The sequence below is a fragment of the Malaclemys terrapin genome, chromosome 24 (assembly GCF_027887155.1).
Source record: "Malaclemys terrapin pileata isolate rMalTer1 chromosome 24, rMalTer1.hap1, whole genome shotgun sequence".
Taxonomy (NCBI): Eukaryota; Metazoa; Chordata; order Testudines; family Emydidae; genus Malaclemys; species Malaclemys terrapin.
The window spans coordinates 7,120,279-7,143,403 of record NC_071528.1 but is presented as its reverse complement, the minus strand read 5'-3'; the positions used below and the strand labels follow the sequence as shown (position 1 = coordinate 7,143,403).

General features: G+C 42.8%; 1 protein-coding gene across 5 annotated transcripts in view; it reads right to left on the bottom strand.

Moving 5' to 3' along the window:
* DOT1L (DOT1 like histone lysine methyltransferase) overlaps window positions 1–23,125 on the bottom strand; it is a 93,135-nt gene that overhangs the window by 52,913 nt on the left and 17,097 nt on the right. For all 5 annotated transcript variants that reach the window (XM_054013355.1, XM_054013354.1, XM_054013353.1 and 2 more), the window contains exons 2-7: window positions 18,257–18,300; window positions 12,915–12,989; window positions 10,439–10,502; window positions 8,092–8,320; window positions 3,464–3,558; window positions 56–118 (exon numbers count right to left, since the gene is read on the bottom strand). In XM_054013355.1, the coding sequence (XP_053869330.1) occupies window positions 56–118; window positions 3,464–3,558; window positions 8,092–8,320; window positions 10,439–10,502; window positions 12,915–12,989; window positions 18,257–18,300 (570 nt within the window). The remainder of the gene's footprint in view (window positions 1–55; window positions 119–3,463; window positions 3,559–8,091; window positions 8,321–10,438; window positions 10,503–12,914; window positions 12,990–18,256; window positions 18,301–23,125) is intronic.

Below are 23,125 nucleotides of genomic sequence, written 5' to 3'. Positions count from 1 at the left end.
TGAACATCAGTAATAATTAGTGGAGCACAAAGATTTTCAGCTGAGTTTCACTCACTGTGTATTCTGCATGTTTTTTCCCATACCATTTCATCCACTTTCTGAACTCTCTGTCCATCGTCTAGAAGAGGGAGGAAAAACAAAACCACCCATTAGGACATCTTGCAATACCAGTTATAGGATAGTGAGAGGAGAAGAGGCAACTCTGACAATGCTCACGGGCCTGTAAGAGTTCTTTGCCATTAACACATGAATGGGACTGCTGAAAAAATCACAGAGACACATACTGAAGAGCTACCCTTCTAGTTCCCATGGGGAAACTCCTTTACTTCACCGGGGCCAAGGGATCAAGGCTGACTTACTCTCTTCTCCCCTCTCCAGGGAAGCCTTAAAGCCACTTGGAGTGGACACTGCTCAGTAGTCTGCCAAGGATGGTGCAACTGTTGCTGCATAATCCCAGAGCAAGCAGAAGGCAAGGAACATAGTCCTACCGGAGCCCAGATAGCGAAGGGGGGGTAAAGACAGGTCTGCTAGGGCAAACGAGAAAGCAGAAGTAGGCGTGCTTCTTTCAGTTGCTAATGCAGTTGCCTTGCAACACACTGCCAGCAGCTGGGGGGGTATTCTTCGATCTATGACTAAAGAGACTAAGGTTACATAGGATGGCAGGCACCTGTGGTTCAAACCCAACTAGTTGGCAGTGGGTTTCCATTGCCAGACACAGGAGCTGAAAATCCTTCACATCCAGACAGTCTGGGGCTAATGAGAAGCAGCACCACTACTTGTCTGAAATCTTATCCCTTCCTATAAATTGTGGGTATAGAGGACATGGTGCTTCTGCACTGTGGCAGTGAGGGTCAGTTATACCTATTCACCCCATTTAAAACTAAAATGGACGTGTAATGGGAATAGCAAGAAAGTGTCACAATTTACGACCTACTGTAACTGCAAAATTGGGTCCACATATTCAGGGCTCAGACTGGGAGGAAAGAAATGGTATTCAAGTTTCATCCACCATCCCAAACTCCACTTACAGTCTCAGATCAATTGGAGGTTTCTGATGTTTTGTGCTGACATCTGTATTCCCATTAGGCTTCAGAGTTAACACACCCAGTTAACAACAAGACCGTCCACACCACTCAGAAATATTGTTTCAATCTCCAGAGCCAAAAGACAGTGAAACATCAATTCACATTTTGAAAGATTTTCTACAAAACCACAGACTAGAAACTTAGGTTCCCCCCCCAACCCCCCCAATTTAACTGGAAGCTTAAAAACTGCATAAAGTGATGCAGTAGGCCAGAGAAATGTTACTATGGACAAATTCAACTGCAAGCTCAATACAATCTCGGACACAAAACATCTGTTGAGAAAAAAAGTGAGCCAATCTAAATGCAGCAAGAAGCAGATAGACAGGCTATTTAAGGGTAGACTCACACATTCTTAAATTGCAGCAGTTGTCAAGTCGATAATCTAATGGACAGCCATTTATTAGTGCAAGGATAACATGGTATACTTTTCGGGTGACCAGAGGTCCCGATTTTATAGGGACAGTCCCAATATTTTGAGAATTTTCTTATATAGGTGCCTATTACCACCCACACTGTGGCCTGATTTTTTCATACTTGCTATCTGGTCACCCTATATACTTTATTCACCCAGTAAAGTCATAAAATACTGGACAGGGCATTATTAAAAAGGGACCCCATCAGGATTAGTACTCCTAACAATTTATATTCTCTTCACGCACTTGCAAAGTTCATGTAATTCTTTATTGCCTGCTTGTTATTTACAGTACGGCCCCTTCACACTGCTCTGCGTAAATGGTCCCTAAAGTAGGTACTGCTGGAGCGGTGTACAAGGGCGTTGGTATAAACAAAGCTCTGACCACATATGTATTTTCTCTCACAAGTAAGTGGTTTTTAAATAGTGATTATTACTAAATAAAGAGCCAGGAACCTAGCCCTTGTGAGCTGCTCTAAAATAAGCCAGAATGCTCATGCAAAGAGGTGAGGGAGAAAGATTTGGTAAAAGTGTTCCATCTTGAAATTTCCAAGGGATTACTATGAAGAGTAAGGACAAATTATTTCCTAGGCCCTTCTATGGCACTCATGATAGCATCAGAGCCTTTGACCTATACCCTTGAAAAGGGAGCTCTAAAGCTTATGTACACATTCTTTAAGAAGCTAAAGTTTGTATTTGAAACAGACCGAAGTCCATTAGTTGGAACAAGGAGTTAAAGGCATGAAGCTCTGTGCAACCTACTGGAGGAAGCACAAAATTCTTAATGCAAGGCTTGACCGACTTTTATTGCTTGCTCGCAACTCATTTGGGTTCCAGGTTTCCCTTGGAATTGATTAACTTTGCAAGTCCCCATTGACACAGAATTAACAGAATTGTAAAGAAAACTACTTGCCTAAGTACAATGGCCTTATTATGAGACGTCGTTGTAAGCACTTCATTTGGGTACATACTGAGCATTGCTATTAACTGAATACTCCAGTGCAATCGATAGGTCTCAGTTACTCTGCAGCTCCAGCTATATTAACATTTTTAATAGCTAAGCTCAATGGTTTAAGAGTTAGGGCTGCTAAAGGACATTCTTAGCGTGATCCGGATTTCAGCTTTTTTTAAAAAAAGATTACGAGTTTCAGCTATTCTGTCTCCCACTACTCTGATCTTGCTCAACTGCTTCCTAGATGCGTTCAACCCTACACAGCAATAGCCTCTGGGAAACAGCCTCTTCAAAGTCCCATTCCGGACCCGAGTAGGGTCCTGAAATCCACACCTTAGGCAGTACGGTGTCTACGCTAAACCTACATCTTCCCTTTTGACTTTTGTTCCCTTTGGGCTGGTCCACACTAACCCCCCACTTCGAACTAAGATACGCAACTTCAGCTACATGAATAACGTAGCTGAAGTCGAAGTACCTTAGTTCAAATTTACCGCAGGTCCAGACGCAGCAGGCAGGCTCCCCCTTCGACTGCGCGTACTCCTCTCGCAGAGCAGGAGTACTGGCGTCGACGGCGAGCACTTCCAGGATCAATCCGGGATCAATTTATCACCTCTAGACAAGACGCGATAAATCGATCCCAGAAGATCGATTGCTTACCACCGGACCCGGAAGTAAGTATAGACGTACCCTTTGTATAAGCTTCCCATCACCACGCAGCCTCCTCCGCCTGGTTTTCTCTCAGGCCTGAACTAAGCTCTCTTCAGAGACCAGTTAATGATATTACTGATCACTCGGTGGGCACTGCCAGTGAGCAACAGGAAGCACAAAACCCCCTCATCATTTGCATCACTGCTGTGCTTCCAGCCCTTACAGACTTAAGGAGCCAGAGTGTCTAGGATTCAAACTCAGGATTCCCGCTTTGCAATACATAGCGGTTACCTGCAAGACATAAGAGATTGAACCAGCTCTGGAATCAAACACCTACAATCTCATACTCCCGGAGATGTAACTCACCTCAGCATATTTGGCCGGAATATCAGCTTTCTCCACACCATAGTGATGTTTGCAGTTTGTGGCAGCAGCAACTTGAAGCACCACCTGACCCACACCTGCAGGTAGAGAAAGAGACAGTTATAGTAAAAAAAGCCCCCCCATACACACAAAACTGCTTCTAAAACAAAGACCAAGATGTATACAAGGATTCCTATGAGACTTTGCACAACATCTGTGTCAATTCCCCACCCAAAAAGTGTGGATAATGCATCTCTCCCTCTCACCTTTTGTCTCATCTATTCAAACTAAGCACTTCAGGGCAGGGACTGTCTCTTTCTATAAGAATGTACAGTACCTAGCACAATAGCCACTCCCATAATACAAATAAGGACAAGTGCTGAGTCCTGCACTTAGGATGGAAGAATCCCATGCACTGCTACAGACTAGGGACCGAATGGCTAGGCAGCATTTCTGCAGAAAAGGACCTAGGGGTTACAGTGGACGAGAAGCTGGATATGAGTCGACAGTGTGCCCTTGTTGCCAAGAAGGCTAACGGCATTTTGGGCTGTATAAGTAGGGGCATTGCCAGCAGATCGAGGGACGTGATCATTCCCCCCATTCGACATTGGTGAGGCCTCACCTGGAGTACTGTGTCCAGTTTTGGGCCCCATACAAAAAGAAGGATGTGGAAAAATTGGAAAGAGTCCAGCGGAGGGCAACAAAAATGATTAGGGGTCTGGAGCACATGACTTATGAGGAGAGGCTGAGGGAACTGGGATTGTTTAGTCTACAGAAGAGAAGAATGAGGGGGGATTTGATAGCAGCCTTCAACTACCTGAAGGGGAGTTCCAAAGAGGATGGATCTAGACTGTTCTCAGTGGTAGCAGATGACAGAACAAGAAGCAATGGTCTCAAGTTGGAGTGGGGGAGGTCCAGGTTGGATATTAGGATAAACTTTTTCACTAGGAGGATGGTGAAGTATTGGAATGGGTTCCCTAGGGAGGTGGTGGAATCTCCTTCCTTAGAGGTTTTTAAGTTCAGGCTTGACAAAGCCCTGGCTGGGATGATTTAGTTGGGGATTGGTCCTGCTTTGAGCACGGGGTTGGACTAGATGACCTCCTGAGGTCCCTTCCAACTGTGATATTCTATGATTCTATGAAATAATATAGCACATTGACTGATAAACGTATGAGAATTTACATTACAAAAAATAGTTCCAACTTCAAAACAGTTACACATCAATACCGGAGCCTATTTTCCACTAAAAAGACTTATGTCCTACAGGAAGTAAATATGGATGTGTTTTGTTTCTGCAAGAAAACCAAACAGCAGCAAGATAAATTTTGCAGTTTAAATCTCTCAGCATAATGGAGAGAGAGCTATACCAAAACATGTATACCTCATTTTCCTCATGACGGAAAATGCATACAAAAGTCTCAGCACATTGGGAAAAAAATGCTAATACACAAGACAGGAGTATTATTTCCTAGTACAATAAAAAAAGATAATGATCAATACGCAAAGTAATTTCAGAAGCAACTGCTAAACTACAAGACAAAACATTACTTAAAAATGTATGAACTTCCCATCATTCAGCCTCAATTATGTTTGCATCAGAGACTGCTCCAGCAGTAATTAGCTGCCATTCCAACACCTTGTCTGCACGCATTACATCTCTTTGGCTTGGGGAGGGGGAAGAGGAATCACAGCTAAATCTCTGCTTGCACACCTGACCCAGATTTTGCCAAGTACATGGTAAATCTTTATAAGCTGTTGCAATCATTCTATATTTCTTACTTCAATTGATTACAACTGCCGATCAAACTAGGTCTATATTCATTCTAATACCAAGTTTATCACTCTTTGTACTGGACTAATGTAAAATGCATTGTCTCACTAATGCACTTCTCATAGAATCATAGATGAGCATAAGGGAAACAAATATTCAAGCCAAGCACATTTGCACAGAAAACACATTGTCGTTTTCCATTTCATCAATTGCCTGCAGGAAGTAGCACTAGTAATTGAAGAGGTGGTGCTCTTGCCATTAAATCGTTATGGATACAATACCCACTTTGGTATAACGAGGAACCACATGCTGATAGTCCTGTATAATAAATAATTGTATTATGGTAGCACCTAGTAGCCCCAATCAGATTCTGGGCCCCATTTTGCTATGTACTGTATAAACAGAGTAAAATATGAATAAGAAGATGCAACTATTGAGTAACAAACAGAATGGGGGAGGATGAGGGAAGCAGTAAAAACTATATACATTGACATGGGCCAAATAAATATTAGAAGTCATTACTGCCCTTCTCTCTTCAGAGACCACTTGTGGTTAAAGATACCACTTTTTTGCAACAGTTGTCCTAATTCCATTTTGCATAACTATGTTCTGCCTTCCTAAAATTCCATTTCAACCAGATATAATATTGTTGGCTTCTAGCCTTAAATGGTTGGACAGAGTTACTGATAAAAAAATGGCTGCCACATTTCACCAGCGGTTGTTACACTGTGTGGCAGATGAATGATTCCGATACATAGAGGTGTAGGAAAGGCACTAAAGTGGTTGGATATTGTGCTACTGCTATAATGGTATTCTAATGTACTTTGTACACTATACTGCGTTGCCTAGAATAATATGGAAATTCAGTCTCAATTCTGCCATCAATGTGCAAACTTTCATTGGTGTTAACAAGAGTTAGGGAGGAAAAAATCAGAATTTTCTTCTTCTTCTTGTGCTTGTACACGTCGACTCCAAATCACGTGTGCGCGCCGCGTGCACAGTCGTCAGAAAGTTTTCCCTTAGCAGCTCCCGTCGGGTCGGCTGTGGAGCCTCCTGGCGTGGTGCCTTCATGGCGCTCAATATATAACCCTGCCTACATGGATCCCGCTTCAGTTACTTCTTACCGTCGATGCCATCCATTGGAACGGCATTCACTTGCCTTGCAAGTGCTTCCCTTAGTTTTCTTCTTTAGCCTGTAGTTTTAGTCTAGGTTTCAGTTAGTAGTTACAGAGTAGCAGCCGTGTTAGTCTGTATCCGCAAAAAGAACAGGAGTACTTGTGGCACCTTAGAGACTAACCAATTTATGAGAGCGTAAGCTTTCGTGGGCTACTGCCCACTTCTTCGGATGCATCCGAAGTACTCCTGTTCTTTTTGTAGTTAGTAGTGCAGCAAACCCTTCAGGACCCCTCTCATGAACAACTCCTTATCCAGGAGGTGCCATCACTCCTCACCATAGGGGCACTGGAGGAGTTCCTCAGGAGCACATTATAGCACTAGCATTCTACATCGAGCACACTAAGCTTTTCAGGAAATCGAATCAGCTGTTCATGGCCGTGGCAGACCGGATGAAGGGTCTCTTCCCAACGCATTTCTTCCTGGATCACGGACTGCATCCGCACATGCTACAAGCTGATTAAGGTCCCAGCCCAGTCTATTATGGACACTCCACAAGGGCACAAGCCGCGTCAGAAATCTTCCTGGCCCAGATTCCCATTCAGGAGATATGCACCGACGACCAGGTTGCCGCTCTGCAGATGTTTAACCACTCACTATGCTATAATCCAGCATTCCAAAGATTTTGCAACATCCGGCAGAGCGGTACTCCAGTCCGGTCAGTTGGGTTATATATTGAGCATCATGAAGGTGCCACTCCAGGGGGCTCCACAGCCAACCCAATGGGAGCTGGATTGGAATGGACGTGAATACCACATCTTGAAGAACAACATTTATGAGAAGATGAGTAACCGTTTTTTTCAGTGCACCCACCAACTGAAAATCAGTGCACATAAAAATGATCACAGAATTATGGTTGAGGCTATTGCATGCTAAACCATTGTTTTCAGATACTAATACAAGTTCTTATTTTTCATATGCTTGGTCTTAGTCCAATATTAAGGTTTGGGGTTCTACGGTGATAAATATCTGGTTTTGTTTTTGGTGGTATTAGAGGCCAAGGAAAACAAAACATTTTACTCAGAAGCATTAGTCAGATCACACATTCCTCCATCTTGTTAGGCAAACAGCAAGATTGTGAGACTTCCAGATATGATCTCTTATTATGACCTTAGTGAACAAACAATTTCATGGTCGGGGCAGACTGGATGCCTGACTAAACAGCATTTTAGAAGTGTCTCATATTGTACTTAACTGGACACACAAAATATAGTTACCAGAGCTGGAGGGAAAGGAGGGGAGGGATAAATTCTGTCCCCTGTGAGTGGCCTGCTTTAAAACCCTTAACTTGGAATTTCATTTAGTAGATATAAAATGGAGGTAAGATTAGTAATTCTACTGTATTTTCAGTGGGCAGGTTCCCGTTTCCTTTGGTGGGATAAAGGATGACTGTCGAGAAAGCAAGATTTTTACTTTTGTTAAAACTGGTAACTGTAGCACAGATGCAGTATGGAAGCGTGAGCTGAATTCTATATGGCTTCACAATAAATATAAAATTTTTATTGCTGGTGATTGTGTCAGACAGAGAAAGAACCCACTTTATTTTCAGTTAACAGGTGGAGTTTGCAGTTTTGACACTCACGGGAAAAAAGTCTGATGCATGAACTGAACAAACTGGATCTAGAAGCCAGAAAGCATAAAATATGGACTCTGTTAAAAAGGGAAAACAAAGCAGTTTGTCACTTACCACTGCCCAAGTCAACAAACAAGTCATCCTCAGTCATTTTAATCTCATCAATCATTTGGGCCACTAAATCAAAGGAAGTCTCTCCATACACCTCTGGGGAAAAGGGCTCATAGTTGTTGAGTTTCTCTGGGTCAGTCACCGAGTGGTTATATACTTGCTGCAAGATGTGACGGAGGAGCCCATTGGAGGGACGAGTGTTCAGTTTCATGGGCTGGGTGGTTCCTTTCCACTAAGGGGGAGGAGCAGAAAGAATGTAAACAAGGAAAATACATCATGACATATCTGCATTTGTGGGGGGAAGGGAGACTGACACAAAGACAATCCACTTTCCTCCACCCCTTCTCTTGCATGAGTAAAAGTGATCTCCAGTTCTTCCATAAGCAACAGCAAGACATGCTAAAGAACTTCTGCAGCAATGCAGCTTGGGGAGGTTGGTTTGCTTTACTGTCTGTGTCACCTCACACAATAGGTATTTTCAAAGACTGCATACCAGATACAAGAGGGAAAAAGCATCTAAGATCTGCCTACATCCTTGATGTAACTACTGCATTTCATTGCACCATCAACATAAAGGGGGGTTTGTTTTCATAGATTCATAGATTATAGGACTGGAAGGGACCTCGAGAGGTCATCGAGTCCAGTCCCCTGCCCGCATGGCAGGACCAAATACTGTCTAGACCATCCCTGATAGACATTTATCTAACCTACTCTTAAATATCTCCAGAGACGGAGATTCCACAACCTCCCTAGGCAATTTGTTCCAGTGTTTAACCACCCTGACAGTTAGGAACTTTTTCCTAATGTCCAACCTAGACCTCCCTTGCTGCAGTTTAAACCCATTGTTTCTGGTTCTATCCTTAGAGGCTAAGGTGAACAAGTTCTCTCCCTCCTCCTTATGACACCCTTTTCTTGCCATGAAGTGTAGCATGGGAGGAATCACACTCAGAGGGAGTGGGAGAGAAAATCTAAGCTTCTGCTGGCTAACAATCTCACTCCTAAATAGAAGCTATTGATGTTTCTGAACTTCCTCATCTTCCCTCTTTGGATTTTATACATGTCTGTAAGCTTTTTTCTGGGCATCTTTTCCATCTCCTTTTCCTGATAGTCACCTCTTTCCTATCTGATCCTCTGTTTGAGGGCTCAGGGCAGCTACCTCAGAGGCCAATCACTATTTCTGCTCCTTATGTCAGCTAGCCTGGGCTCCTACATTCAAGCAGGGCACTGGCAGGACAGAGTGAAACTGACTAGATTCTCACTTCAGTGAGTGACTGTAAATGCTGAAGAATTCCAACTTTTAAGCTATTAACAAAGACGAGATTAAAGTGGCCAGCATCTATGAATCAGGCAAACGATATGTGGATGCCAATGTGGTGCAAAGTCTGGGAGAAGTTCTAACCTACTGGCCATATCTTTGAGATTTATTTTGAATGCTCCTATAAAATAAGATTACAGCCCCCAACATGTGTTTGATAGGTCAAAGTACTTCATAAGGCCCCTACATTGTGTTTTTTATAGAATAAGATGTAGTATTAAATTGGATAAGTGTTAAGTACAGTGACAGATAGTAGATAAGGTTTTCACCCACTACTGACAGAACTGGTATCTAAATTCCATAAATTAAGTAAAATTCTTAATATTAGATTATACTTACTATGTTTCATTACTAGCCTTAAACTTGGGTAAGAAAACCAAAAAAGTTACCTATTAGAAATCTATTAAATTAGATTTCATTCCAGTTCTTCCTTCACAGTGATTGATCCTTTGGAAGAGAACAGCTCAGCTCTAAAATACAGCTTTACTGAACAGTAAGGGAATTCTTAATCTATGGATCATCGCCACGATACACAAGAGAGTTAATCTGGACTATTAAGGAACCTTTAAATCTCAATCCCCACACACACGAGGAAACGTGCATACATTAAATCCCTGTGAAATTTCTGATGAAAAAGCTAGGTATGGTGCATGCAAAGAAACCCTTTTTCAAAAGTAACTCAGCTATTTCAAACGTTCAAGCAGGAGTGCCAACTGCACATTAGGGACTAAGAGGCTGCAAACCTGTATTTTAGAAAAATTAAGTCATTATTATATAAAGATATAAATTCACTCCAAGGCTAAATCCTCAAGTGCCAAGTTTTGGCCCAGAAAGCAAGGTTTAATAGATGATTTATTAACTCCCGAATGAATGGAAATGCTGTAATGGTGGTGCTGGTGTTTAAGCAAACACACAACTGAGCGCGAAGAAAGTCAGCCCTTCTTGGTTGTCATTTTCTGTACATGAATTTGAAACCACTAGCCTGAATAAAGCCAACTAGATAGGCATCACGGCATAACAAAGGTAAATACTTACCAACTGATGAATGCTATCAATGGCACGGTTGTATTTGTCACAAAGCCTCTGCATGCTTTCAAAGCTGGGAAAGGAAAAAAAGCAAAGTTCGCTAGTCAGTTAACAGTCTAAAGGTGGTCTTGAAATGCTCAGCTATGCACATTAAAGGAACACTGCCAAGGTTGGTAGACACAACATTTGACCTACATTTTTTAAAGTGTACATACTGTAGCTGTAGTTCTTTTTGCAACGATCATTAATTCTTTACACAATTTTACACTTTTACAAAGTTTCCTTAAAGAGACTTTAGCAGCCCAATGATTCATGAGAAATTCTACCCATGGTATCCAGGTGATAGAAGAAGAGTTCTTCTAAGGAAACTGATTTCAACGTTCAACTTCCAAAGATTGTAATTAGTGGGGAAAATTAAGTTATGGAGATAACTTGATGTTACCGTACGTTTTTCCTTTCTGACCTATCAGGAATTCAAGCTGGAAATTCCCATGGGCCCTCTTAGCTTCCTCCCACTTCCCTACATGCAAAAAAAGTTTAAGGCACTACACTTTTAATGTGCTCTGCTTTGTTCCTTCCTGTGTCCACCATATCCAGCTATGAAGCTAGTCAAACACTTATCCAGAGCTCAGTTCTATTCTGTTCTAACACGCAGTGTGCCATGTAATACAACTCCTTCACAGTATAAACCTCATCCTCCAGACACCTGCTTTACAAGGGAAGCATACTGCTTGTTCTGTGGGTTATGCTGGGTTCACAGTTTAGCCAGGCACCTTAATTGCAGAGGCTGAGAGAATTACAGAATCATTTCGGGTCAGGGGGGGGGGGGGGGGGGGAGGAAGGTATCTGCCAGTCCCACTGTCATTAAATAACTAGAGTCCAGAAAGCAGCAGCAGAAAAGCCAGTCCACAGGGTAATTGGAGTAACATATCCCACAGCAACCCCAAGACAGGAAGGGAGGAGGAAAAACAGAGGAGAAGGGAAGGAAATTAACTTCTCATTAACTTGACTTCACTACCACAACTAGCTATGACTCCTTATTTGAGAACACTGTTACTTTGCACTCACTTTGGGCTGCCAATTGACAGTTTTTAATTCCATGTTAATAAAAACAGGTGAGACTGAAAAGTATTATTTATGAGTGTATATTTGTGTTTCCATAATACACTGGTTTTCATTCCCATTCTCTGCATTTGCAGCACTGCAGCCAATCTTCTAGGATTAATTTTTCAAATAATTCTTTTTTCCCCCCCAAGGAAAATAAACTGATTAAACTATTACCAGAATGACAGGTTTAGGGCTTCTTTGAACAGCTTCTGAGAAATAAGTGAGGTGTGGTTGAGGATAGATGGTTTCTTCTTTTATTCAGTATCATTGCTGACAAAAAGTGAGGCTGCACACCTACACAAACCCCACCAGTACCACAAAATTATTGTATTAGAATATCAGCATATAAATCATAGACCTGACGTTAAGAGGTACTGAGCTCTCACTACTCCTATTTAATTCCCTGGGAGGCTGGAGGGCCGAGTAGGATGAAAACATATAAAATAAAAGGAATAATATAACACCAAAGAGCGGTCCTTTTATATTGCAAAAGCCATCCAGGTGCTCAAACAGTTAATGCTGAATTAGGACCTGATTCCGTTTCACCTGTCCCAATCCCTATCAGGAAACATGATCACTTTGTGGACACCGGTGAACTTTGATCTTTTCCATAAAAGAAATTCCATGGATTTTCATAAACCACAACTTAGCTGCAGGCAAGTGTCATCTCTATTTCCATTCTCAGTTAGTGCAGTCAAACTGAGCCAAAAATGAACTTATTACAACCGAAAGAATTCCATAGGGTTAGATTCTGTCCCTCCCAATCTCTACCCACAGGGCAGACTCCAACACATCCCTGTCAAGCCAGTCCATGTAGTAGGTGTTTTCACATAGTTCTGTGAATCGGGCACTGCTCCTACTTCTCCAGAGACAGAGGCTGTCGGAACAGTTTGAGTTGAAACTCTGTTTTTATAGTGTCACCCCTCGTATTTGATTCTGAATAGGAGAGGAGTGGGGAAAGTTAACCTTCCACAAACATGGAGAGAAAAATCAGTGGTGCCATGGGCAGCTCTGGCATAGTGTTTTCTAACAAGAAGTCTTAGTTACTACAAAAGCAGAAACTTCAATGCCATTCAGATTCCTAACGCTGGCTTTAGCCCAACAGCACAGATACAGATCATTGTTTCAGGGTGAGTAATTCCAACGTGCACCAGCTCAGCTTTCTGCTATGTGAAGTTTCCAGTTATGTCCTTAAATCCAACAGCCGTTGCCAATACTCCTGTTACACATTTCCCACCAAAATAACTTTGTAGGTCTGAAGCCAGTTCTAAAAGAAAACTTCAGCTCAGTTTGCAGTGTCTGTAATTAGTTATTCTTAGACCAATTCACAACAAGCCATTTAGGCCTGCCCTTCTGGGGAAGGGAGGGTTCCTCTCACCTTTTTGTATCATAGTCAATTAAAACATAATTTTCCATGGCAAGCTTGAGATCTGGGATTTCTTCACAGACCCACCTGCAATGAGACAAGAATCAGAATACAATAGACCCCCAATTCTTTTACATTAGCGTTTAACGAGGCAGTTTTTACTTTTACTGAAGCAGCAATCTGCCTGGATTCTAGACTGACGTTCCTATAAATTAAAGACCGTGTTACAGAAAGCATGAAAGACTGCAATATTGTGAGAAGCAAGGTAGACATCACAAAATGCTAATTATGGGGCTGGAAGAGTTTTTATTCAACACAAGAGTGAATATGAAGTTAAGTGCCCATTACCACTGGCAGAACTATAAAGCTCTTGAATAGGCATGAACTCAATTTTGACTTCACAATGAAGTGACAAATATACTTAGTTGATGTAAAACTAAAAACCACAGCTAATGCTAATCTAATGGGAAACGTGAAGCACAGAAACAATCATTCTGAAATGCATTTATTTTTTAATAAGTTATGAACGACCACTTCCTTTGACAAAGCTACTTGCTATTTCGCCACACATAGATACAAGTCATCTCCTGCAACCTGATGTTTGAAAATGCACAGCAGTCCTCAGCACAAATGAAACCTCCAAAAGAGTTGGTGTGAGAGGGCCACACTCCCTCGACTAGTGCAGTGTGCTGTACTTCCACTTAAATGACCCATCTTGAAATAGACTTGATAGTGGTTTTGATATTTGTTTGTTTTAAAGGCGTGTGCTTTTTTCAGGCTGTATTAATACTGCCCTGTATTCTGCTCCTATTAGAAATGGAAAACTGACAGCCGCTGCCAGTATATCTGACGAGCTAAATCTGGCAAAAGAAATACAGAGTTCTGCCTTTCATTTCAAATGTGAAAAATTTTAATTATTTTCAAAGACAATTTAAAAGCTAACAATGAGGGCCCCAGTCTGGATGGCAAGTCACTGGAGTGACAAAGTCTTTGTAAAGGGCTGAGAAAGCCACATCAGAAAAAGGGGTTTCACACCCTTTCCCTTCTAAGCATCAAACTGAGAAACAGTGATCCGAAGCATCACCCAAAATACAGAGTACTCTATAAAATACCATTGGGAATCACATTTTCTCTCCCTTAGGTCTTGATATTATGGACAGATTGATTACTTGAATACTCTATAGCATTTGTTTAGTTTTTTTCAAAACAGAAACAAACAGAGTTACACCGCTATGCTTTGTGGCCCTATAAGAACTCCAATGATGGTTTGGTGGGGTTCCATGTTTATCATCTCCATTTTTGTATCAAATTTTCTCAGCTCACTAGAAAGAACATTTCTGAAACTGCATCTTGACAACCAGGGATCTGACAGTGAAGCAGAGTTCTTTCTGGCTTGTGGATCACCCTGGCTAAAAGATTATGCAACTGAAACTTAGGCTATGTCTACACTACAGTCTGCATCAGCAAAACTTGTGTCGCTTAGGGGTGTGAATATTCCACCCTGCAAGCGACATAAGTCAGAGCAACATAAGCGTTTGCGTGCACAGCATTATGTCAGCGGGAGCGGTTTTCCCACAGACATAACTTATGCTGCTCACGGTGGTGGGTTTTCTATGCGGATGGGAGAGCTCTCCCATTGGCAGAGAGCGTCTTCACCACATGCGCTGCAGCTGTATGTATAGACATACCCTATGTTATAAATATTCCAGGTTCTCTCCTGCATCTCTGTGTTGACTTTGCAGTAGAATTAATAGTAGCAAAAATACGTAACAAAAAAGAACCACATTTCAGACAAAATCAGAAGACATGATTGCATGTGTACAGGAAGCAGATCTGTTGATTAAAAGTGCCATTTTTGTAAAATCACTTTTCCTCATTTTACTATGCTGAAAAGCGACCTGGTTTTATTTTGAATAGGCTAAAGGTGCACAAAATGTCCCAAACAGCCAATGTGAGAGAGGCATTTTGTATCCAAATGACTTAATCTTAAATCTAATATTTCTCTTCTCATTGCTCTTTAGGACATTCGGCACCTTACAAAAAAAAAAAAACATAACAGTAAGTATCTGTGAACTACATTTCTTGCTATTCTTCTAATGAAGACACCTCCTTAAAACCTCACTTTTTTGATCTCTGCAATTTTTTCCCCCACAAACTAGGCCAGTGTGCAGCAAACAACTGTTCATATCACAACTTTTCAAGCCAGTGGTCAGCTCTGTATCCTCTCACCTCACACCTCCATAGGACAACTTACTAGCATAAGCAAGAAGTATGCACTGTGGTTAATTTGGTACATGGGTAAGACTGATAGTTACAAGAGTATTTTAAGGCCCTGTATGCACTACAAAAACAACAAGGAGTCTGGTGGCACCTTAAAGACTAACAGATATATTTGGGCATAAGCTTTCGTGGGTAAAAACCTCACTTCTTCAGATGCATCTTAAGAAGTGAGGTTTTTACCCACGAAAGCTTATGCCCAAATATATCTGTTAGTCTTTAAGGTGCCACCAGACTCCTTGTTGTTTTTGTAGATACAGACTAACACGGCTACCCCCTGATACTATGCACTACAGAAATCCCCATTTTTACAATAAAGCTGTGAAATGTGATTGTGGCCCAATTGTGTTCTAGCATTGATTCTTCTTGCCATTGGCTGATGTGCACATAGAAAGTCCTAGTGCAGGTGACTCTGCTACTCCAGCAGCCACTTTCAGGAGCGCAACAGTTAAACCTGCTCTGAGCAAGTTTAACTGGCGTGCTACTGAAAACAGATGTCCGAGCCAGAGAGCTAGGGCTCCCAACCTTACTAATGTTACTACAGCTGAAATGCTGTCAGCAATGGTTGAAAAAGTTTTAGACAAGGCCTTTGTGAGTTAAAAAAAGAAACGTCAAGGAACAAGGCTAAACCCTAGTCCCTTCACATGGATAACATTATTTTCTATCCACAAACACAGGCCAAGTATGCTTTAAAACAATTTTAAAATGACACACTGTTGTGGATAAACAAAAAACCCAGTTGTATTAGGGACTGTTTCTGCCCAGCAAATTTTTCCTAATGCTGCCAAAACCACAGCGAGTATGAATTATTGCTGTGTCACAACTATGTGTGGCTGTAATGGTGCCTGAAAACATTCAACCCTCTTACGCTCAGCCTTCTTTACAGTAGTATTTCAGCCACACCCTCCCACTGATGCAGCTCCACTAACAGTAGGAATGCTCATGTAGGCAGCCCTCCCGACCATTCTGAGTGCCAGTGGCACTGCACAGTTGTAGCCACAGTGAAATATTTTAAGAAATAAAAGTAAACAGTGTAAGCTTAAATTGGGCCAGAACTTAACAAGAGACGGTAGACGGTGGTGGTGTTTGGTTTTTGTTTGTTTGTTTAGTTCCTAGCCTTATGCTTCCAACGACTGAATTTTAAAATCCTCGTTATAAAAAAAACACAACATACAATTTGGTACTGTCGTGCAATTTCAGTTAGAACAACCACGGACTGGAACAGATTGTTTCAGACTAAGATTAAGTTGCGGGCCTGGGGAGGAGAAGTTACTGCATCACCTCATCACTAAGTGCACCTCTAAAAACATTTTTATAGAAAGTGCATCTGAAGAAGTGGGCTGCAGCCCATGAAAGCTTATGCTGAAATAAATTTGTTAGTCTCTAAGGTGCCACAAGTACTCCTGTTCGTTTTACAGCACTGTTATGCAAATCTGATTAGTGTACAGGGTTAGTTCTGCTACAGCAGGCCTGCACAACATGCGGCCCACGTGGGCTCACTGTGCGGCCCACAGGGGGGTGAGTAGGCAAACGGTGGGTTAGGGAGTGGGGCTGAGTAGGCGAGTGGGCAGGCAGTGGCGGGGAGTGAGTAGGCGAGCCGGAGGAGTGAGGGGCTGAGGCGGCGAGCGGGTGTGCAATGGCGGGAGGCGGCAGGTGAGCCGGTGGCAGGGGAGGGGGGGCCTGAGGAGGCGAGCGAGCGGGCAGTGGCAGGGGCTGAGGAGGCAAGCCGGGGGAGGGGGGCTGAGGAGGCGAGCCGGGGGAGGGGGGCTGAGGAGGCGAGTAGCGAATCGGTGGCTGACCTGTTCTACTGATCTAGTCTGGCTCCCATCCCCTCTCCCAGGGCCAGCTCCAGGCACCAGCAAAACAAGCAGGTGCTTGGGGCGGCACATTTCTAGGGGTGGCATTCTGGCTCTGGCCATCATAGGTGCTGACTCCGGGGCATGGGGAAAAAGTGCCCTCGCCGCCCCAGCTCGCCTCCGCCTGCTCCCCTGAGCGCGCCGCCGCCACTCTGCTTCTCCCCCCTCCCTCCCAGGCTTGCCACGCGTGAAACAGCTGTTTTGCACAGCAAGGCTGGGAAGGGAAGCCAAGCGGCAGGGCGCTCAGGGGAGGTGGCAGAGGTGAGCTGGAGTGGTTCCTCTACTCCCCCGTTACTTCCTGGGCCCCCCCACCCCAGCTCACCTCTGCTCCGCCTGCTCCCCTGAACGCGCCGCTGCTCTGTTTCTCTGCCCTCCCTCTCCTGAGAGGGAGGGGGGAGAAGCGGAGCGGCGGTATGCCCAGGGGAGCAGGCGGAGCGGAGGCGAGCTAGGGCGGGAGGTCGTGGGGGGCCCGCAGGAAGCAATGGGGGGGGGGGAATGCAGCACGCCAGGGGAGGAGGCGGGGCTGGGGATTTGGGGAAGGGGTGGAGTTGGGGTGGGGCTGGGGGCAGAGGGACACGGGAAAAAAAGGGGGGGGCGGCTAAAAAATTTTTTGTGTGGGGCGGCAAAAATCCTAGAGCCGGCCCTGCCCTCTCCAAGAGTTGCAGCTGTCTGGAGGTGCTGCCTTCCACACCTTCCTCATTCACACCTCATTCAACAGGGCAACTGATTACAAAGTGGGGGGAAGATCTTATTCTACTTCCAGCAAAAAGACATTTTTCGTTTTCCTTAATTATATTACATTAGAGGCCCGCTATAACATATTACCGTGGTTCAATACTGCTGTTTCGGTGGGGCGGCGCTGGGGAAGGAGGGTTTGTATCCAAGGGGCAGGTGGCGCTGGGGGGGGGGGAAATGTTCTGGCGGCGCTGGGGGGGTTGTTTCCGTGGGGCGGGCAGCGCTCGGGGGGGGGGTGTGTGTTTCGGAAGGGCTGGGGGCACTCAGGGGGTTTGGCCCTCAGCTGTTTTCTTTGGAGTAATATGGCCCTCGCCGCTTTACGAGTTGTGCAGGCCTGTGCTACAGCATAATTCGACTGCTGTCTTCCTCTGTATTTTGATTCCCCTCCCCTCTCCTTCCCCCCACCCAATGTCTAATTTGAGACATACAGCAATACCAACACGGAAAAAAAAAAAGGTTCTGTCCAGTTCTACATTGAACACTTACCGAATTGTCTCAATGATTTCATGAGCAGCATCATGGTGTTTGTCCTGAAATTAAAGGGGGGGGAGGGGAGAGAGAGAGAGAAGAGAAGCAGTTTCAAACAGACATCTGGAGAACACCATTCATATAAATCCCCAAAGATTACAGGACTCAATCTTCTAAAGTAGATTAGGAGTTACACAGAGGCAGGAGTCCTTAATTGCCACCCAGCCTAGTTAATATATTCAAAATGTACATTTCTCGAGAGACAATAAAGCTTCTTAGGTTTTCTCGAGTTTCCAGAGACCACTAAACCGTTTTTAAAAACTGCCCTTTCACTTATGTCACCATCACTTCTTGAAAATAAGAAATTTTATTGTCAATACCCTTGGGGATTATTAGTGCGAGGTGGGTGTTTGAATGCAAGTTACATAACAAACAGTTGATTTCATCCACTGCGCATCTGGCACATGCTTACATCTCCATATGTGGAATAGGATTCTAAATCAGCAAACGGCTTTTTAAAATAAACTATCAACTTAACAATAAGAATGGATATTAGTGATAAAAACTGGCAACACCAAACACTAGCTACATCAAAGCCTTTCTACCACTATAAAGCCATTGAAATTGTCCATTACATTACACATACACACACAGGATTGTGCGATACAAAGGTTCTACTGGCATGTGTTTGGAATACCATATTACTTAGGTAAAGCCACAAATGAGTTCTGCAGGTCTCATCCCATGAGTGCCAATAAAATCCTTGTGCAGGTGTCATATCAGACAGGTGCCACGTTACAGAACAGTCTGTTTTAGGAAAATTATGGGGGGTTCTAAATATTTTATTGTATCCATCCTGCAAAGCCCAGAGCCATAGTTACCAAGAGTCCAACTGTAAAGGGCTCAGAAGGCACCACAGAAATCTCTAAAAATAACCTAGTGTCATAACTTTTTAATTACAAAAAAAAAAAAAAAAAAAAAAAAAAAAAAAAACAACTTTCCTGAACAAAAAGCAAGTGCTGAGCCTCCAAGATCTGAATTTCCCATCCTGGGCCTCAGGCAGGGTAATTTTTGAAGGGCTTGTGGGTAAGAAATTCCACATTTGAGGAAAAGAGGAAACATTTAAATGCAGATGATTTAAAAGAAAAATGGGGGATGTTTGACATTTTAAAAGTTGTTCAAGGGCAGACTGCAGGCAAAGTGATCAAAGATGCATGATAGAATGCATTTGTGACATAGCGATCACTTATACATATAGTATATATATTATTTAGTCCCATGCGTAGCACACACCTAGCTTATCGACTTTTACTGATTTCTGAATTCTCTCTCAGTGGTATGGAAGTTATACACAATCTAAATCCATATTTCTCACAGCCAAATTTGGGGATATGTAGGTTTCCTATTATACATAGCCAGTTTTAAATTTGGCTTCATAACATCAAGTCTTACTTTTAAAAACCAATTTCAGCATGGGGTAAAGGACAAATACTGTGGTAGCAAATCCTCATGCCATGCAACCTGCACACACACAGGTAATATGTTAATTAGGTACTGGCTTGAACAGGAATCTCAGGAGACAATGAAAGGGGATAGAGATAAGGAAGGGCAAACATCTGTTAACCTACTGACTCAGGCACAGGTATGAAAGAAACTGCTCTCTAGACTGCCAGGAAGGGGGTTTATTTTTAGAATGTCCGAACTTAAGGCTGTAACTGAAGAATCACGCTGTCTGGGATCAGTAGTCTCAGACTCAGGCCACGTCTACACTTAAAGATCACTCGCTGTTTTATGCTGAGGCAGGAGAGAGCTCTCCTGTCAACATAATAAAACCAGCTCAATGACTGGTGGTAGCTACCTCAGCGGCAGAATATCTCCTGCCAACATAGTGCTGTGTACATGAGTGCTTATGCCGGCAAAACCTATGTCGCTCGGGGGGGGGGGGGGGGGAGGGTGATTTTTTCACACCCCAAGCAACAAAAGTTTTGCCGACATAAGTGCTAGTGTAGACATGGCCTCAGATGTGAAAATCCTAGAACTTTCCAGGGGTGGCAGCAGACACAAAATACCTAAGGAGTAAAACTAACAAAGGAAACCAGAAACCAAGTAATTGGCTAAGCAGTGAAGTTGGACCTACTAACCACCATGTGGTCCTCTTTGTATGCTCTGTAACATTCCATAGCTCCACACACAAAAATGCTCCTAACACACCACAGGTGATCCGATTTGGATCATGCTTGCTCCAAGCAATGCTACCCATCACATCATCCGCCACTGTACCCTTCTCAACTGGTGGAATGCCAGTGTGGATGGGAAACAACGGTGTAACAGCACCAACAGTGCAAATAAGTATCTCTGTAGTTATGCTGCACACACCAGAAAACTCACTTGTGGGGCAAAACAGCACACAATCAATTTAGCAATTTACTTCATTCTGCTTCAATGGCATTGAAATTCAAAACAGAAGTTATTTTTAATCACATTCCTTGGTATTCCAAATGAATGGGATGAACTGACTATGGCTGTTAACTCCAAATAAAATCTTCTCATTCAAGAAGAAAGCCACCAAGAAGAAAGGGAGGGCAGCCATCTTCCATTGGGAAATTGCACCCCGACTAGAGCTCTTATCCTTTGTGGCCTCCCACTGCCATTTTGCAGCTAATTTACCACAGAGGTAGAGAAAAGTTACCTTCCTAATCCAGAAGCTAGGAAGCCAATGCTGTGAAGTCTCCAGAACTCAGCCCCACCAGTCTAAAGTCCTGATCGAGATCCAACAGCAACACTCCACCCTGTGAAAACCTTTGAGTGTTGCATGGATCCAGCTACTCCAGGAGTGGGTGTATACAAACATTGCATACATTAACGAAACTACTCGTTTCACTATCCTGTTCTTCAAGATTCTCATTTCCCCATTCATATTTCCCTTAACTTTTCAACTCAGGCCATGTCCATATTAGGAGTGCTTTGCTGGTAAATGTGTTAGTCTCTAAGGTGCCACAAGTACTCCTGTTCTTTTTGCTGGTACTGTATAGCTACAGTATAAGCGTGGGGCTTCTTCCAACAGCAGTTCTGTCAGTCAGGGATCAGACCTCTTCACAGCCCTGACCGACATAGCTGTGCCAGCAGAAGTCTGTAGCATAGTATAGCCTTAGAAATACCACAAATGGCAAGTTTAGTCTTCCTTGTAGATTTTTTTCTTGCAAGTATTTATGGGCTTGTCTACGCACAAAAGTCATACCTTTTTAACCATATCAGTATAATTCAATCAGTTTTAAAAAGCCACACCACACACCTAGTGTGAACCTAGTTTCACCAGTATAAATTTACATCTACCAGTAGAGTATATTCCCATAGGGGAAGAAGAATATATACCAATTCTATACCAACAGAAGCACATTTATACCAGTATAACTGGGTCCACACTTGGGGTTGTACTTTATTGAAGAGAAAAAAAAAAAAATCCGCACCCCTAACAGACAGTTATACTGGTACAAAAACTCCAAGTAGACCAGGACTATAGGGCATTTTTGTTATCTATAATTCAAATGCCCTGTAAAAACCGTTAGAAAATCTGCTTGTTAATAAAGTCAACTCCCTATCCCTTCAGGTTAAGTGCAGAAATCTCACTACACACACAAATCACACAACACAAAGCTTTTTCTACACAGGAAAGATATACTGGTACAACTTAAGGTGTGAATTAATACCAGTATAACTCCACCCCACTTAACCTCCTATATGCACACTCTTATTCAAGCATAAGACCACCTTTTTCAGTTTTGCTTGTCACTTGGATTTAAAATAAACTGAAAAAAGTCACTCTCCCACCAGAGTAAGTGTCCTCATGAGGGATCATACTAGTATAACTATATAATTTTAACTTGTAAAACTTCCCTGTGCAGACAAACCCTAACATTGCCTTCCAGTCCTCCAGCCACGCTAGACTTGAGATCCTGATATTTCTAAAAGGTAAAATACCAGGGGGGGGGGGGGGGAAGAGAGGAGACATGACACCACACACGCTTATAATAAAGGCAAAGAAGGGCACAAGCCCAATTTCATTTCCTTTGCCGATCACCTTTAAAAAAAACTGTAAAGCTGAACTGGCATTTTGTCTTTTATAAGACTTCATAGGAGTAGATACATACACACCATTAAACAGTTGTCAGATGCCTTGTTTGTGCTCCTACAATTGTCTATAACGCTGGTGAGGATGGCTGAGTTATACAAGCAGCAGGTTTCAACTCCCTAGAATCACAGATTCAACTCCCAAACAGTATCAACTCAACTTTTAACCTCCTTGGAAGGATGAACCAAGTATCACACACTATACTATGTAAAGACCTTTTGGAGGAGTCTCAAGAAACAAAGGTCCTGTCTGCTCTGTATATAATTAGAGGTCCCATAGCACTTTTTGTAAGAGGAAAGGGTTCTATTCACCCAGTTAAAATTTCCCCTTTCCCCATTCTTGGGGAGCATGCTAGGTGCTGTTTGTTGGTCTGGCTGCATTTCTATAGTGAAGTTGTATTTATAACATTTGTAAGCTATCTGGAATCCTTTCAACAACATGAATGCACATTATTTCATACTGAAACATTATCTCTTTAATGTCATCTAAACTACAAGTATCAAAAATAAAGATGCAGTCCATAATTGACAGCAAGTACCATTAACGTCCAATGCCACTTTCATAACTAGTTATTATCATGTGTAAGTGTATTAACACACAGCTAGAAGTGATCCAAATTCTTTCCTGCTGAAATCCGATGAAAAACAAAACTCTTATTTTCATTGAAATTTTCCACACACATTTGAGTTTCCAGCTAAAATCTAAAGTTTTCCAGCCATATTATTTTGATGGGGGGGATGATATTTTCCAAGGAAAAA